We start from the raw sequence: 14,642 nt of genomic DNA on the forward strand, positions 1-14,642 counted from the left end.
CTGGTTGGATCTCCTTGCAGTCCAACAGACTCTCAAGAGTCTTCTCCAGCACCACAGTTCAAAAGCATCAATTCTTTGGCACTCAGCTTTCTTCACAGTCCAACTGTCACATCCATACATGACCACAGGAAAAACCATAGCCTTGACTAGATGGACCTTTGTTGACAAAGTAATAATGTCTCTGCTTTTTAATATGCTATCTAGGTTGGTCATAACTTCATGACACTAGAGATGGGGAAATTTGAAATTTAGTGAAATTAGATTTGAGAAATGTACAAGGGGAATAATCTGCTTTAGGGTTTGTAGAAGTGTGGGTCCTGAGCTCAATCACCTGCAGTGAGTGTGATAAAAATGAGGACTCTGTGCCCTGCCCCAACTTCATTGAATCTGAAATTCTAAGGAGGTTTAGAAATTTGCATTAAATCCCTAGGGTAATGCTTTTTGTAGCATTAAAGTTTCTTCAGAAGAAAGTGATGGAATTTTTTTCAAAGTGTGAGCCTCATCTTTGGGGGAACCGCTGCACTGGAATGACCTAAAGTAGTTAATTAAAAATATTTACGCTTGCCATGTCCAGAACTGCTGAATCTAAAGTTTGGAAAGCAGTATAAAAAAGTTCAAAAACCAGCATTCTACAGTACTTTGGAGGCATAAACTTACTGAACTTCACAGTAACCCTGAAGTGTAGTGGGCAGGTGTTACGTCTCCTATTTTATAGACGAAATGCAAAAGGGCAGTGTGGTTTTCTCATGATCAAAGAGTTAGATTGATGGTGGGTAGAGAATCATATTTGTGTCTCCTTCCACCAAATCTGATGCTCTTTCTATGTCCTTTATGTTGCCTGTGAAATATGCTTATCTCTGAAACCTGTAGGAGGCATCCAACACATTGAACCTCTGGTTCTAAACAACTTAGGGAGCCAGGATGTTGTCATCTTCCTGATCATACTTTGTACCAAGTGAAAATTCACTTCGACTCTCTGTAGCAAGTAACGATGATACACTTAATTGTTTAGGAAAAGTATTTATGTCTTTGACCATTATCTTCATGCTTTTTATAACCAGCTTTGACTGCCTCTCTCTGTTTTCTTTTAAAATAATTTAAAGTGTAGTGTGTGTGTTTAATATTTTCGATTATAACTGAGGAATTGGATGTCAAATATCTGTGTTGTAACCTTTGTTCTGAGTTTTTTCCCAAAGGTCTTAGAAAAGTAAAAATATATATATATATTATAATTTAGATTGCATTTAGCCTAGATTGTACAGTTTTACTTTTATAGTAAGTGTGTAGCATATAACTTTGCTGTGTCAGTAGAACTGATACGTTTTCTAGTGAGATTTTTTTTGTAGTCTTTTGAAGTGATTTCACATGTGCTGTGAATCTGAGATCCTGTAATCTGTTTAACACAGTAGTACTAGTGTTAGACTGCAAATAGTAGGAAAAGTAATTCTTTTCAGTCAGGATTGGTTTTTGGAATTGGTTTTGGAATTCTTGAATAGTCAATGAATTTTGTTAGTACGTGAACACAAGCAAAGCTCTGTGGAAAGGCATAAATAAGGCCTTAGGAATGGGATTTAAATGGTTTGTTTTCTATTTTGTGTGCTTTAAAAGGACAGAATAGCTAACCTTTTTAAACTTCTGGAGCAAGTTACTATATTTAAATAATATAAAATTTAAAATTATGGTAGCTTGTCACAATTCTTAATAGTTTACCTGCTCCAAAAGCATATAGTTTTGTGTAGAATCTTAAATTTGAAATGCTTAGTGAATGAAATGAAGACTGCTGTGTAGTGTAAGGAATGTAAGAAGAGTTTTGACTAGTTTAACTCATTTTTACAAGAGCATTTATATCAACTTTTAAATTTAGGAATACTTAGATGTGTATTAAATTTTTTTGTGACATTACCTAATGTGTTTCTTAACATTTGAAAACAAATGAGGGAATTCTCTGGTGGTCCAGTGGTTAGGACTCTATGCTTTCACTGCAGGGGGACATTGGTTGATCCCTGGTTGGGGAACTAGGACCCCAAAAGCCATACTGTGCAGTTAAAAAAAAAACAAAACAAAACAAAAAAGAAAACAAATGGAATCGAAATGAAGTGTTTGAGGATAGATATTAGTATTTCTTAATCACTATCTACTCTATTATTCTGTTTCTCCAATTAAAAAAGTTGAGATATAATTGACATTGTGTATTTTATTTTACAGTTTTCTACGGTATTTTAGTGAACATCTCCAGTAACAAATTTTATACACAAAATAGACCATCTGCATTTTCTGTGTAGATTTTTACTTTTTATTATACAGGAATTTGGAATGGTAAACTATGTTGAATCATTTTAGAATGCCACTGATAAATTCTGTGACATATATGACATTTTTAAGCTTATTTTTTCACTAGTAAATGGGTAGAAATGACTTAAAGTTTTATATAATGCTTTTCATTATCATTGTAAGCACTTTGATATGTTTCTCACTTGCAACCTGTAACCAAGGATATATTTTTAGGAAGCTTACATGTAAGGAACATTTGCACAGCTACATGTTGATTTATTTCTTCACTTATTCTGTCACATTTATTTTCTATTTATAGTCAAAATAACAGGAACAAATTAGTCACAGAGGGATAATCTAACCAATACAAAAATATTAGCTTAAAAGAAAACAAATGTTTTAAAGTCATGTTTAGGGGAAAGTCATGATCTTTTTTACTGCATTCTTAAGTTTTCTAGATTTATTCTCCAATATTATCATAAAACACAAAAAAGTACTTTTCTATTAATATCTGAGAAATTGCAGACTTGTGGCAAGTGAGGCATATTTATATTGGTAGTCAGAAAAGGAATCTAAGTTCTAAAACTGATACAAATTTTAATGTAGAATGAAATTTTGAAATATTTTATGTGGGCACTGTGAGAAGAATTTATAAAAGAATTAAGAAATCCTTTTAGTCTGTTAAAGTAACATTTTATAGTGAAATAAAAGGAATTATTTGTGAAATTTATTTAAAAATGCAATGTGCTGTGTGTTTAGAAATACTGTCAGTTTTATCCACAAATCTGCAAATAATAACACACCCATAGTGACTATATTGTGGTTTTCCTTCACAGATATCAAGTTGTGCTAGTTCAACATATAAATAATTAATACCTGAAGTCTCAATGTAAAATGGACATTAACAGTGATGACAGATAAATGCAGACGCTTGGAAATCAAACACTAGGTGAAACACTTAAAAGAAAGGTAAGAAAAAAATGTAATCTTAAGGCCAAGTGCGCTTTAGTTAGCACAAGTAAGTGACTGAAGTAATTTCTTTTTCAGTGTATTAGGTTTTTCAGAAGCCTAATCTGCCTAACCATTTGCATGACCCTGTTTATCTTAATACTGGTCGGACTCAGCTGTAAGTATCAGTTTTCTGAAAATAACAGTTGCAGATCTCCTTGCCTGGCAAATATAATGGATGATGTTTCTACAGCAATCCCTATCCAAATAGGATAGTAACCTGACTGGTTCAACTTGAAAGAGTACTGAAATGGGCGTGCTAGGGAATACTCAGAGACACATCCTAAAGGGTGGATCTTCTTTGGTTCTGTTGATTGCTACCATCACCACACACCATACAATGCAATGCGTTACCATGTTTGTGAAAGGATTTCAGGGTTGAGTACAAAGGAGTTGGCAGTTGGAATGTGTTATAAGAAGAGTGAAGTTTCAAGTCAAGTGTTACTTTTTTATAGGCCCATTTTTTACTGTGTACCCTCATGTTAATTTAGAACATTCTTTAATGTAGCATTAAATAATTTTATTTAGACAATTTTCCTACCTTGTGCTTTTCAAGAATTTGCAAGGCATATCTGGGAGAGGTTGCATCTAGAGATATTAAATATTAGCCTTGTTCCAGTCTTACTGACCGAAACTGTGCTATTATTTATTTTTGCTATCTATTGATAGTTTACAAAGCTTGATAATTGCATCAGTTTTTTATTTTTAAAACTTAATTTTTTTTTTATATTTTCAAATTACAATACTTTACCAAAAATACTGTCACTTTTAGAATATCTAGTTTTATGTTTATAGTAAAGTGACAGTTCCCATCATAAACCTTGCCGGTCTTTTTCGTGGTGTTCCTCCTTATTTTCAAATGCGCACTCATCATAACCCATTTGGCCAGCTTCTCTGAAAAGGATATCGTAATACATTATTATAAAGTAAAATTAAAATTAATCAGATTGTCCAAGAAATGCATTGTAATTAGGCTAATTAAAATACCTAGTCTATTGGGTACCAGAGCCAGAAAATCCTTATTGTTTTTGTTGAAAATCCATATGCCAAAAATAATAGAAATTTCCCTTTATAAAAAATTTTCCTTTGTAAAGTCCTGTAACACTTCATTACAATTATCATGTATATATAGAAGATTCGGTTGATTCTTTGTTGTACGTAACCTAAATTATTTTTGTTGTTCAGTCCTCAGTTTTAAATACTCGAAGGCCAAACTTTGGGAAGGCCTCTAGAATAAGAGTAAGAGATTATAAATTCTGTATGAGAAATTTTATAAAGGGCAGTCTTTGGGTCATCTCAGAACAATATTGCCTTAGACTCTAGAAAAGAACTGAGTCACATTTTGACTCAAAATAATATTGAGTTGTAAAGATTTAGTATATTTCAAACTTTTTGATTTGTTTTTATTAGTTTCTAAAAATCCTTTTCCAGTTTCTTGTTATTTCTAAGGCTACAAAGTTAATGAGAATTACCAAAGTGTTACTGAAATCTGTTAGCATAAGTTAATTTGCTTCTTTAATTCTTTTTTTTTTTATTATTTTATTTTAAAGAAAGGAATTTAGGAAGTTCTAGTATTCTCCATGGCTGAAGCTGAGAGTCTGAAACCCTGATGCTTAAGCTCTATTCTAGATCATAGCTTCAACTCCTTCAGGATATAAGGAAAAGAGATAATATTTCCACAATGATAGATCTTTGGTTGTACAGGTAAGTTATTTAGTTTTGCAGTAGTGAAGACAACTATAGTTTGTTTGTTTGCTTGTATTTAAGGAGAGGAGACTTGTTATTTTTATATACTTCCTTTGGTGTGTGGAAAATTGTGCAGTCTGGGTAGCTGTTCGTAGGAATGTGGAGCTATAGGGAATTGGGTAGGAATGAAATATTTTCCCAACAAGGGATACATGAAATGACTCGAAGTACATTAGAATCTCTAAAGCATTATACCTTTCAGTACTTGAGGTATTGGGCAGTATGTGATTCCTTGACTTCTCTTTCTCCCCACTTACCTTTTTAAGTGTATATGCATTCACCTCTATCTGTATTTGTCTGCCTATCTCTTTCTCTCTATTTCTCTGAAAGGGGAAGCAAGAAGAGATCCCTTTAAACAGGAGGTCAAGATAGTGTGTAATAGAGTTCCCAGGCTTCAAAGAGACTAATATTAAGAACCTTAAGTTGAATTGCATAGCTGCATCCCCAGGTCTCACTCTCCTTCTTTCAACCTTATAGATACTTTTGACATTGTAGATAATGGTGTAATTGTTCAACTGAAGAAATTTGTCTTAAGAGAATTGTATGACAAGGATAGTTCCTACACCATTATTAAACAGTTCCTATTCCTGTTCTAGACAAATAGAAAAAGAATCTTTAGTGACACTTCCTATTGCTTTTGCTCTTTTAACCTTTCACTTTGGTTTGTCTACGTGATATCATGACCAGTTTCCTAAAAATTGTTCAGTTAATAAAACTAAATAACCATCAGCTAGAATATTGATGTTAATGAAGGAGTGCCAGTGCCTCAGTTCCCAAAAAAAACTGTTCTACTTCAGTAATTATAGTGGAACAAAAGCTTATAGGTAGTGCTTTTGATTTCTTTCTCTTAAGTAAAGGTGATAGCTGCAGTAGTGTTTCATTAGGTGGAGCATTTTAGTTTCCTTTCAGTTCTTATTGAAGCAGTTACACAGATATGATCACAGGGGCTGGAAATTTATTATCTGAAACAAAGCTGATACTATTTCAGAGTGTTTCAGAATCCCATAATTAGATTTGAGAATCCTATAATTAGGTTCTATAATTAGATTCAAATTTGGGAGAGGATAGTTCAACAGTAAACAAACGGGTAAGATGTGAAATTGTAGGCAGGATTTGGGACTTAATGTGAATGGACAGGCTAAAATTTAATTGACTGTCCTTTTCAGGTATGTCCTGCAATAGGATGAAAACTTATGAGGGTGGGGAAGAGAAGAATCCCAGTAATTGATTATATTCTCTTCCCTCTATTGTAGAAAATGCCATATTCGTCAGTTTGTGGGTAATACAGGAAAAACTTGATTCTAGTTGTTAGATTGGATTTTGTCTTTATGAATCTTTTAACCAACAGATTCCCTCAATTCTAAAACTAGAGTGATTAAATTTCCAGTTCCACTTGGATACTGGCTAATGTTTTCACCATGTCAACTATTTGGTTAACTAACAGGGGTATTTTCTGAGATACTTTGTAAATGAGTTTCTTTTCCTTTAGCAGTTTAATTTTTGGCAGAAATATTTTGTACTCCAAACCTCTTCACTGAATTTTTTTAGTAACTCTTGTGTTATGTAGCTAAAATGAGGAAGACAACTGGTTTAGTCTATAATACTTTGCAGTGCATAGCAAAACAATATTGAGACTTGGTTGAGATAATCAGAGCATTGTTAATCTCTATTTAGTAGTTGAATTTTGCACTCAAGTTTATCAGGTAACTATAGAAAATACGTGTCTTTATAAATTCTTATTCAAAAATAGAAAAGATAATGAAGAAAAAGATTAACACAGAAGAAAAAATCATTAGAGGGAAGAATGTTAAAATTTCATTTCACTCTAATCTTCAGAATTTTAATCAACTTAATGTCTTAAGTATATGCAATATGTTAATTTCATGCAAGAGATTTTTATAATCCTCTATTTAGTGCTTCCTTAGCCAAAGTGATCATGGTTTTATTAAGTTTTTATTAGAATCAGATAAAGAACTAAAGGATAAATGGCCTAATTTAGTTTGAAACTTGGTATATTTTAATAGACTTCTGTCTGATGCAGTGGTCTAAGGCAGTGCATCTTAACCTAACAGACATTTAATCACCTGGGAATCTGGTTAATCAAAAGGTCTAGGGCAGGGCCTGATATTCTGCATTTCTAACAAGCTTCCGGTAGATGCCCATGGTGCTAGTTCTCAGGCCACTTACTTTAAGGACAGTAAATATGAATCACCAAATTATGTACAAAACACTCTATATTTTAAAAAACATTTTATTAGATTATAGTTCATTTACAGTGTTGTGTTAGTTTCAGGTGTTTAGGTCAACACTCTGAGTTGCAAGAGTTTGAAGTAGCCCAAGTGTTCATGTCACAAAGCAGTTTTGCTTTAAATGTGGCCCAATAGCATAAGGTTTGAGAACTCTAAAACTTGCACTTCATTTTAGTTGTGAATGGAATAAAAAGATTTTGAGGGAACAAAAGAAATGAAAACAGTTCTAATATTTCATGTTTGTAAGTATTTTGATTACTGGAATGGTGAAGAAATAAAATAGGCCCTGATTATCATCATAGTTGGTCTTTTATAATGATATATATATATATTTGTTAGTAGTTTTCTTTACTATTAATAATGGAATTGTTTCATTGATAATGATAAGGCAGAAATTTTGCTTTCAATTTGGATTGGTGTGGAAAGAAAAGGACTAGGAATGCCTGTTACAGAATCATTTGAAGTTTTGTATGCCCTTGATTGGCATCCATATTTTAAAAAATAAAGATGAACAGTTTTTTTGTGTGTGTTTATAAAATATTACTATTGCCAATATTATTTTTGAACCATAAATCGTGAATATAATCAAATTTGCATTAAAGATACTTGCATTAGATTTTATAAATAAAGTTAGTGAAATTAAAGTATTATGTTTTCTTTGTTATATTTACACAGGTATCGAATATTTAAAAATCTATAGTCTTCAAATTTGAAAGCTTCAGATTTAGGTACATGGATCAAATGCATTGATTTTAATATTTTTTAGTTTGTGTTCTTTTGAAACATCATTTGAAGTTTAACTTAAATTATATGTAATTAAAAATAGATATTTATGGATCATTCAATGTTTATTACCTGTGAATAAAGAGAGACTGTAATCTTAATAACAAGATTTTAACTAAAGAAAATTATACATGAGGTCTGACTAAATGAGTCCCAAAACAGTAGAAATTTGCTTTAAAAAACATAAAGTTCTGATTGATGTTCCATGTTTATTGTTCACATGATTGCTATGGAATTCTCTAGAACAAATTTTCATGCTTTAATCTTAGGTCCAATTTTTTGAGTCATCTTGTAATCTTGTAATCTAGTCTTACAAGATTAGAAAAAATTGTTAATTAAAAATTTAGACGTATACCATACTCTGAAACAAAACTAAATCCAACCAACTTACATATTTTACAGGATATTTTTTCACTTTATCAGCAGGCAGGAACAAGAAGACAGTTTCTTTTTTTTTTTTTTTTGTATGTGGTAGCATGTTGCTATATCTTGTGTAGTTCCTAATAACCTTTCTGTTATACTTCTAAGATAAGGCAAAGGAGAGACTGTATTTGATTTGTGGGGAGAGGGGGTAGAATGGCATTTGGAGAGTTAAAGGAGAGTGAGCCTGTGGGAAGGCCGGCAAAAGGGAGGAGGGAAGAGGGTCCTGGGCAGCTATGTCCTACAGCCATTACTGGCTTCTTTCTCTGTCCATCCTGCACTCCATTCGAAGTTAGGCAGTAAAGTGACAAAGTATGTTTTGAAGGCTAAAACAGAAGAGGTGCAGAAAAATGGAGACTTGGATTCTTAATAGCTCCTTTATTCTGCTTGTTGGGAGAACGTTGGAAAATAATCATTAAATCACTCAGGTTATCGAGATGGATAAAATAGGGCAGTATTCTATTTCCTGCTCATTTGTATTATATCAATAGAAATAGCAGAACATCCACATGAACCTGCTCATATCCTCAACATGTGTTAATACTGTGACATACACATATACTCAAGAGTTCAAAGAAGGAAAAAATGGGGTTATATGTGTATTCTTGATTTCTTAAATGTAGTGTATGTTTGGCGGGTGTGCTTCTTTCCCTTTTTCTTCTGTCCTCTTTAGAATACTTCCTTTCACTTGCTAATTTGTAGTTGTACTTCTAGAGACTAGGGTGTCTTGACTTTGCTCTATATTGCTCTTAGCAGGTATTCAGTACAACCTAGGGTTATGATTTCTATCCATCTGCTTAGTTACAGAAAATTTTACTGCAATCCAAATTTTTTAGATACCATGTAGTTTGTTATCAAAAGATTTGACCTGAAACTCGTTTTAGTAAGAGTGAATTAGAGCAGAGCCTGTCTTTTTACCTCCCAGAAATGTTTTGAGAAAGCATGAGAAGTGATTGGGTTAGTTTATGTGATAGCTGTTATATAAATTTGAGATTATTATTTTAATAACCAAGATGCAGTCCTGTCTTTGAGAGAGATCTTTTTGGGCCTTTTGCCCCTGAATATCTGAGAAACATACACACAGCAAGAAAGGTTAAGAGCTTATTAGCTGCGTGGTTTTAGACGTATTACTTACACTGTATATATGCTTCAGTCTCCTTACACATGAAATAGGAGTGATAATAAGTACTTTTTCTTTCTTTCTTTGGCTCTACCAGGTCTTAGTTGCATGTGGGATCTAGTTCCCTGACCAGGGATCGAACCTGGGCCCCCTGCTTTAGGAGTGCAGAGTCTTAGTCCCTGGATCACCAGGGAAGTCCCAATAAGTACTTATTCTAATTGCTGTTAGACTTAAGTGAGTTAATGTATTTAAAGCATAGAGATCCCTGAAACATATAAGTGCCTTATAACTGTTAGCTATTATTAACACTTTGGGAAATGTTAATAAAATAAATTATATCACATTATTTATTAATATTGGCTATACCTGGATTAAAAAGTTATAGTTTTATACTTTTGTTTTAGGATATTAACTATTACCTTTTTCTCATTATTTTGTTTACGTTTTTGAAGGTTTCCCAATGAGTGGATCATGATGACCGTATTGTAGGGACTTGCCATAGTATGGCTGCTTCCCGATCTACTCGTGTTACAAGATCAACAGTGGGGTTAAACGGCTTGGATGAATCTTTTTGTGGTAGAACTTTAAGGAATCGTAGCATTGCTCATCCTGAAGAAATCTCTTCTCATTCTCAAGTACGATCAAGATCACCAAAGAAGAGACCAGAGCCTGTGCAAATTCAGAAAGGAAATAATAATGGAAGAACTACTGATATAAAACAGCAGAGTGCTCGAGAGTCATGGGTAAGCCCTAGGAAAAGAGGACTTCCTTCTTCAGAAAAAGATAACATAGAAAGGCAGGCTGTAGAAAATTTTGAGAGAAGGCAAACAGAACCTGTTTCACCAGTTTTAAAAAGAATTAAGCGTTGCCTTAGATCTGAAGCACCAAACAGTTCAGAAGAAGATTCACCTATAAAATCAGACAAGGAGTCAGTAGAACAGAGGAGTACAGTAGTGGACAATGATGCAGATTTTCAAGGGACTAAACGAGCTTGTCGATGTCTTATACTGGATGATTGTGAGAAAAGGGAAATTAAAAAGGTGAATGTAAGTGAGGAAGGGCCACTTGATTCTACAGTAGTTGAAGAAATCACAGGCTATTTGGCTGTCAATGGTGTTGATGACAGTGATTCAGCTGTTATAAACTGTGATGACTGTCAGCCTGACGGGAACACTAAACAAAATAGCACTGGTTCCTATGTGTTGCAGGAGAAATCAGTAGCTGAAAATGGGGATTCGGATACCCACGCTTCAATGTTCCTTGATAGTAGGAAGGAAGATGGTTATATAAACCATAACGTGCCTTGCACAGATTCACAAGTGCAGGTCAAGTTGGAGGACCACAAAGTAGTAACTGCCTGCCTGCCGGTGGAACGTGTTAATCAGCTGACTACTGAGCCAGCTACAGGCCCCTTTGCTGAAATTCATTCATCTTTAAGGGATTCTGAGGAGGAAGTAGATGTGGTGGGAGATAGCAGTGCCTCAAAGGAGCAGTGTAATGAGAGCACCAATAATGCCCTGGACACGAGTCTTGAGAGTATGCCAGTCTCCGGAGAACCAGAACCACCTTCTGTTCTAGACTGTGTTTCGACTCAAATGATGTCTTTATCAGAACCTCAAGAACATCGGTATACTCTGAGAACTTCACCACGGAGGGCAGCCCCTACCAGAGGTAGTCCCACTAAAAACAATTCTCCTTGCAGAGAAAATGGACAATTTGAGGAGAATAATCTCAATCCCAGTGAAACAAATGCAACTGTTAGTGATAATATAAGTGAGTCTCTCACAAATCCTGGTGAAGTTTCTCACAGTGAAAAAGGCATATGTTGTGACTCTGAAAATTATGGGAGTGAAGGACTAAGTAAGCCATCCTCAGAGGCAAGACTCAATGCTGGACATTTGCCATCTGCCAAAGAGAGTGCCAATCCGCACATTACAGAAGAGGAAGATGATGATCCTGATGTTTATTACTTTGAATCAGATCATGTGGCACTGAAACACAACAAAGAGTATGTGTAAATATGGTAACCATGAATTCTGCTTTGTTTATTAATCCCTAAGTTTCCAGTATCTATTCATAAATGTCTGTAGCATTTTTATTATAACTAAAATTAATGCTTTTAACTGAAATTTTGGGTTTCACACAATAATATTCTCAACTCTTAAAAAATCTTCAAAAAAGCTTTTTTAAAATCCAGCTTTATTAGTAGTCTTCTCAATGGCGATGTAATTTTCCAGGTTTGAGATTTCACACTTTTCTCAGTTAGACATGTGGAAACATGATTGATGGTGTTTTACTTTTTAATAAGTTTTTTATCATTTTAGTTAATTTATAAACTGGAAACCTCTTTAGTTATCCCAGTATAGTTTGATTTATAGTTATAGAGCGTTATGAATTGTATATGCCTTCCATAGAATGTAGAATAGACATCATCCAAATAAGGGAAATCTGACAGGCTACAAATCTACATTTATCTTAGTTACTTATAATTCCAGTTAAAACTTTTGATTTAAAAAATGTGCTTTATGCATCATCATTGACTTTTGTGATGTAGAGAAGTATTACTATTAGTACTGTGACAGCTAATTGTATGTTGTAATTGTCTTACTAGCAAGAGTCAGTCTACACTATAGTTTACATAAAGCGTTTGAGAAAGGTTTTTCCTAATTCTAAATTATAGGGAGACTATCTTAAAATACTGTTTGTTCTCAACTTTGTCATAAAGGTACTTTTTAAAATGAAGAATTCACTGTCCAGATTTATCACAGTTTTGCTTAGATTTTCTATACAGTATTCTGGGTAGTAACACAAAAGAATTGGAGCTACCTTTGTCTAAATCAGGAAAGGAACTGTTAACAAAAGTGTTTATCATAAATATGATCAGCAGCAGTAAAAGACAGACTTATATATGAGTTAATCAGTTTTACTTCTACAGAATAGGCTTTTGGATTATTATCACAACCAGATTACCTAGACTGTGTAAAGTACTTATTTGAGGAACCTTTTTTAATAGTTTTGTTCTGACAGTTGTCAGAGTCTGCTATATATTGGATGAAAGTATCAAATCCTGCTTGTAGAATATAATAATCTTTTACCATGCCTTATAAATAGTTTAGATTCGTTTTTGATAACATGGTAGTCTTTTAGCATAGATCTCTTTTCTGAAAATTTCCTTCTGTTTTCTTTATAAATAGCATTTTAATACTGTGTTTAATAGATCATTTTGAGCATTTTACTTATTTTGTGGAACTATTAGCATTTTCATGTATTTAAAATGTTTGAAGCCCATTGTGAGGTGAAAAAACAATTCATTAAGTGAATTTTTTTTCAATTTGAGATGAGTTGAATTCTTACCATTAGTACACATGTATCAGTTTCAAAAGTAGAGCTGTTTTTCTGCAGGCACTAGGAAACAGAGTATATGTCTTGTCCAAATACCAAGAACTCAGGAAGTATGCATATTTACAAAATGATACCTATTAATTCTATTTTTTGCTTTTTATTGTTTCTTTGCTAAAAAAAGTTACTCTCTTATTAAGGTTTAGCTGGTTATTAACATGGAAAGTATTTTCCCACTGAAACATTGTTACTTTTTTAGTACATGCTCTTCTAGTGATTCTGAAGAATGATGTTCCTATAAAAACAATTATCTAAAGATAGTGGCCATAGTATTTGAAGAGTGAGGTGCATATTCTTAAACCTGTGAAAATGAGAGCAATATGGTTTCATGGGTTGCTTAGGATATAGAGTCCTTTGGAATTTGGAGGATAGTTGCTTTACTAGGACAGTGTTCTCAAGTTAAATTAGTGCCTTGTTGGTTGATTTTGGGCAAAAATAAATCATTCCTTCTAGCTTTTTTGCCTTTTCCCAGATCTTTTGAAAATAGCACCTCTTGACACTTTAGTTTTAGCTTTTTTCCCCCAAAGGAAGCAAATCAGGAGAAGTGAGATGGAGAGGGAGCATCTAGATTAACATCTTGGTTAAAGATAATCTAAGGAAAATTGGGAGGCGATGCTTGATCATATCATATGTAATCTCTTTCATTAAAATCCCTGTTCCTATGCTTTTTATCTAGAATCAAGAGTTGGTTAGATTAAATATTTTGGTTTTGACTCTTTTTATCCAAATTGTCATTGTTAAAAATAGCATCACGATACCTGTCTAATGCTTTTAATTCTCAAGTAAATTTCTGGTGGTTGGAAAGTGTTGTTAAAAGGTACTTTGGGGAAAGAAAAAAAAAAAAAAGACACTTGGAATAGATGGGTTACTGTCCTCCTGCACATGCAGACTTCACTGGTAGGGAGTGAGTACTTCCTGATAGCCAGTTTAGAAAATATATTATGAATAGAAGACACTGAGTGCGATGTAGTTCTTTGTCTGGAGCCAGGAGGCCATAACTCTTATTTATTCAAGTTGCAGTTTTCTGAATTAACATTCACTGATTAACAACCTTCTAGCATTCATCAGTGCTGCAGTCCATGAGGTCGCTAAGAGTTGGACACTATTGATCGACTTCACTTTCACTTTTCACTTTCATGCATTGGAGAAGGCAATGGCACCCCTCTCCAGTGCTCTGGCCTGGAGAATCCCAGGGACCGGGGAGCCTGGTGGCCTGCCGTCTATGGGATTGCACAGAGTCAGACAGGACTGTAGCGACTTAGCAGCAGCAGCATGGCAATTAGGCCATAAATGCAGATATTTTGGGTGCTTGCCCTGTTTCCTGTCTAGATGCCATCCCTCTTCTCCAGCACATAAGCCCCTAGGTGCTTTTATATATTTATTTTTTCAAATGGAGAACTCCACTGTGAGCAAGGGGCTAAAGTATTTTCTTCTCTGGCAAGATTCCAGCTGTGGATTATTTTACTAGAATATGTCTTAAAGATTAGGGGTTAGAAGATCAAAAAGACATGTACTTTATCTCAAGACACTCTCATCTTCAAGGTTGATAGAGTCTGTTAAAGTGGCAGATAATACCTACTGCTGAGTCGCTTCAGTCGTGTCTGACTCTGTGCGACCCCATAGACGGCAGCCCACCAGGCTCCCCC

At 34.1% G+C, this 14,642-nt stretch overlaps 1 protein-coding gene across 5 annotated transcripts in view; it reads left to right on the forward strand.

Annotated features, from left to right (window-relative positions):
* ZZZ3 (zinc finger, ZZ-type containing 3) overlaps nt 1–14,642 on the forward strand; it is a 119,687-nt gene that overhangs the window by 45,535 nt on the left and 59,510 nt on the right. For 2 of the 5 annotated variants that reach the window (XM_010857598.1, XM_010857597.1), the window contains exons 2-5: nt 3,108–3,240; nt 3,319–3,397; nt 4,830–4,983; nt 10,050–11,605. In XM_010857598.1, the coding sequence (XP_010855900.1) occupies nt 10,101–11,605 (1,505 nt within the window). In that variant the 5' untranslated portion in view covers nt 3,108–3,240; nt 3,319–3,397; nt 4,830–4,983; nt 10,050–10,100. The remainder of the gene's footprint in view (nt 1–3,107; nt 3,241–3,318; nt 3,398–4,829; nt 4,984–10,049; nt 11,606–14,642) is intronic. The other 3 variants (XM_010857599.1, XM_010857600.1, XM_010857601.1) reach the window with 2 other exon arrangements.

The sequence above is a fragment of the Bison bison genome, unplaced genomic scaffold (genome assembly GCF_000754665.1).
Source record: "Bison bison bison isolate TAMUID 2011002044 unplaced genomic scaffold, Bison_UMD1.0 scf7180017864382, whole genome shotgun sequence".
NCBI classification, from domain to species: domain Eukaryota; kingdom Metazoa; phylum Chordata; class Mammalia; order Artiodactyla; family Bovidae; genus Bison; species Bison bison.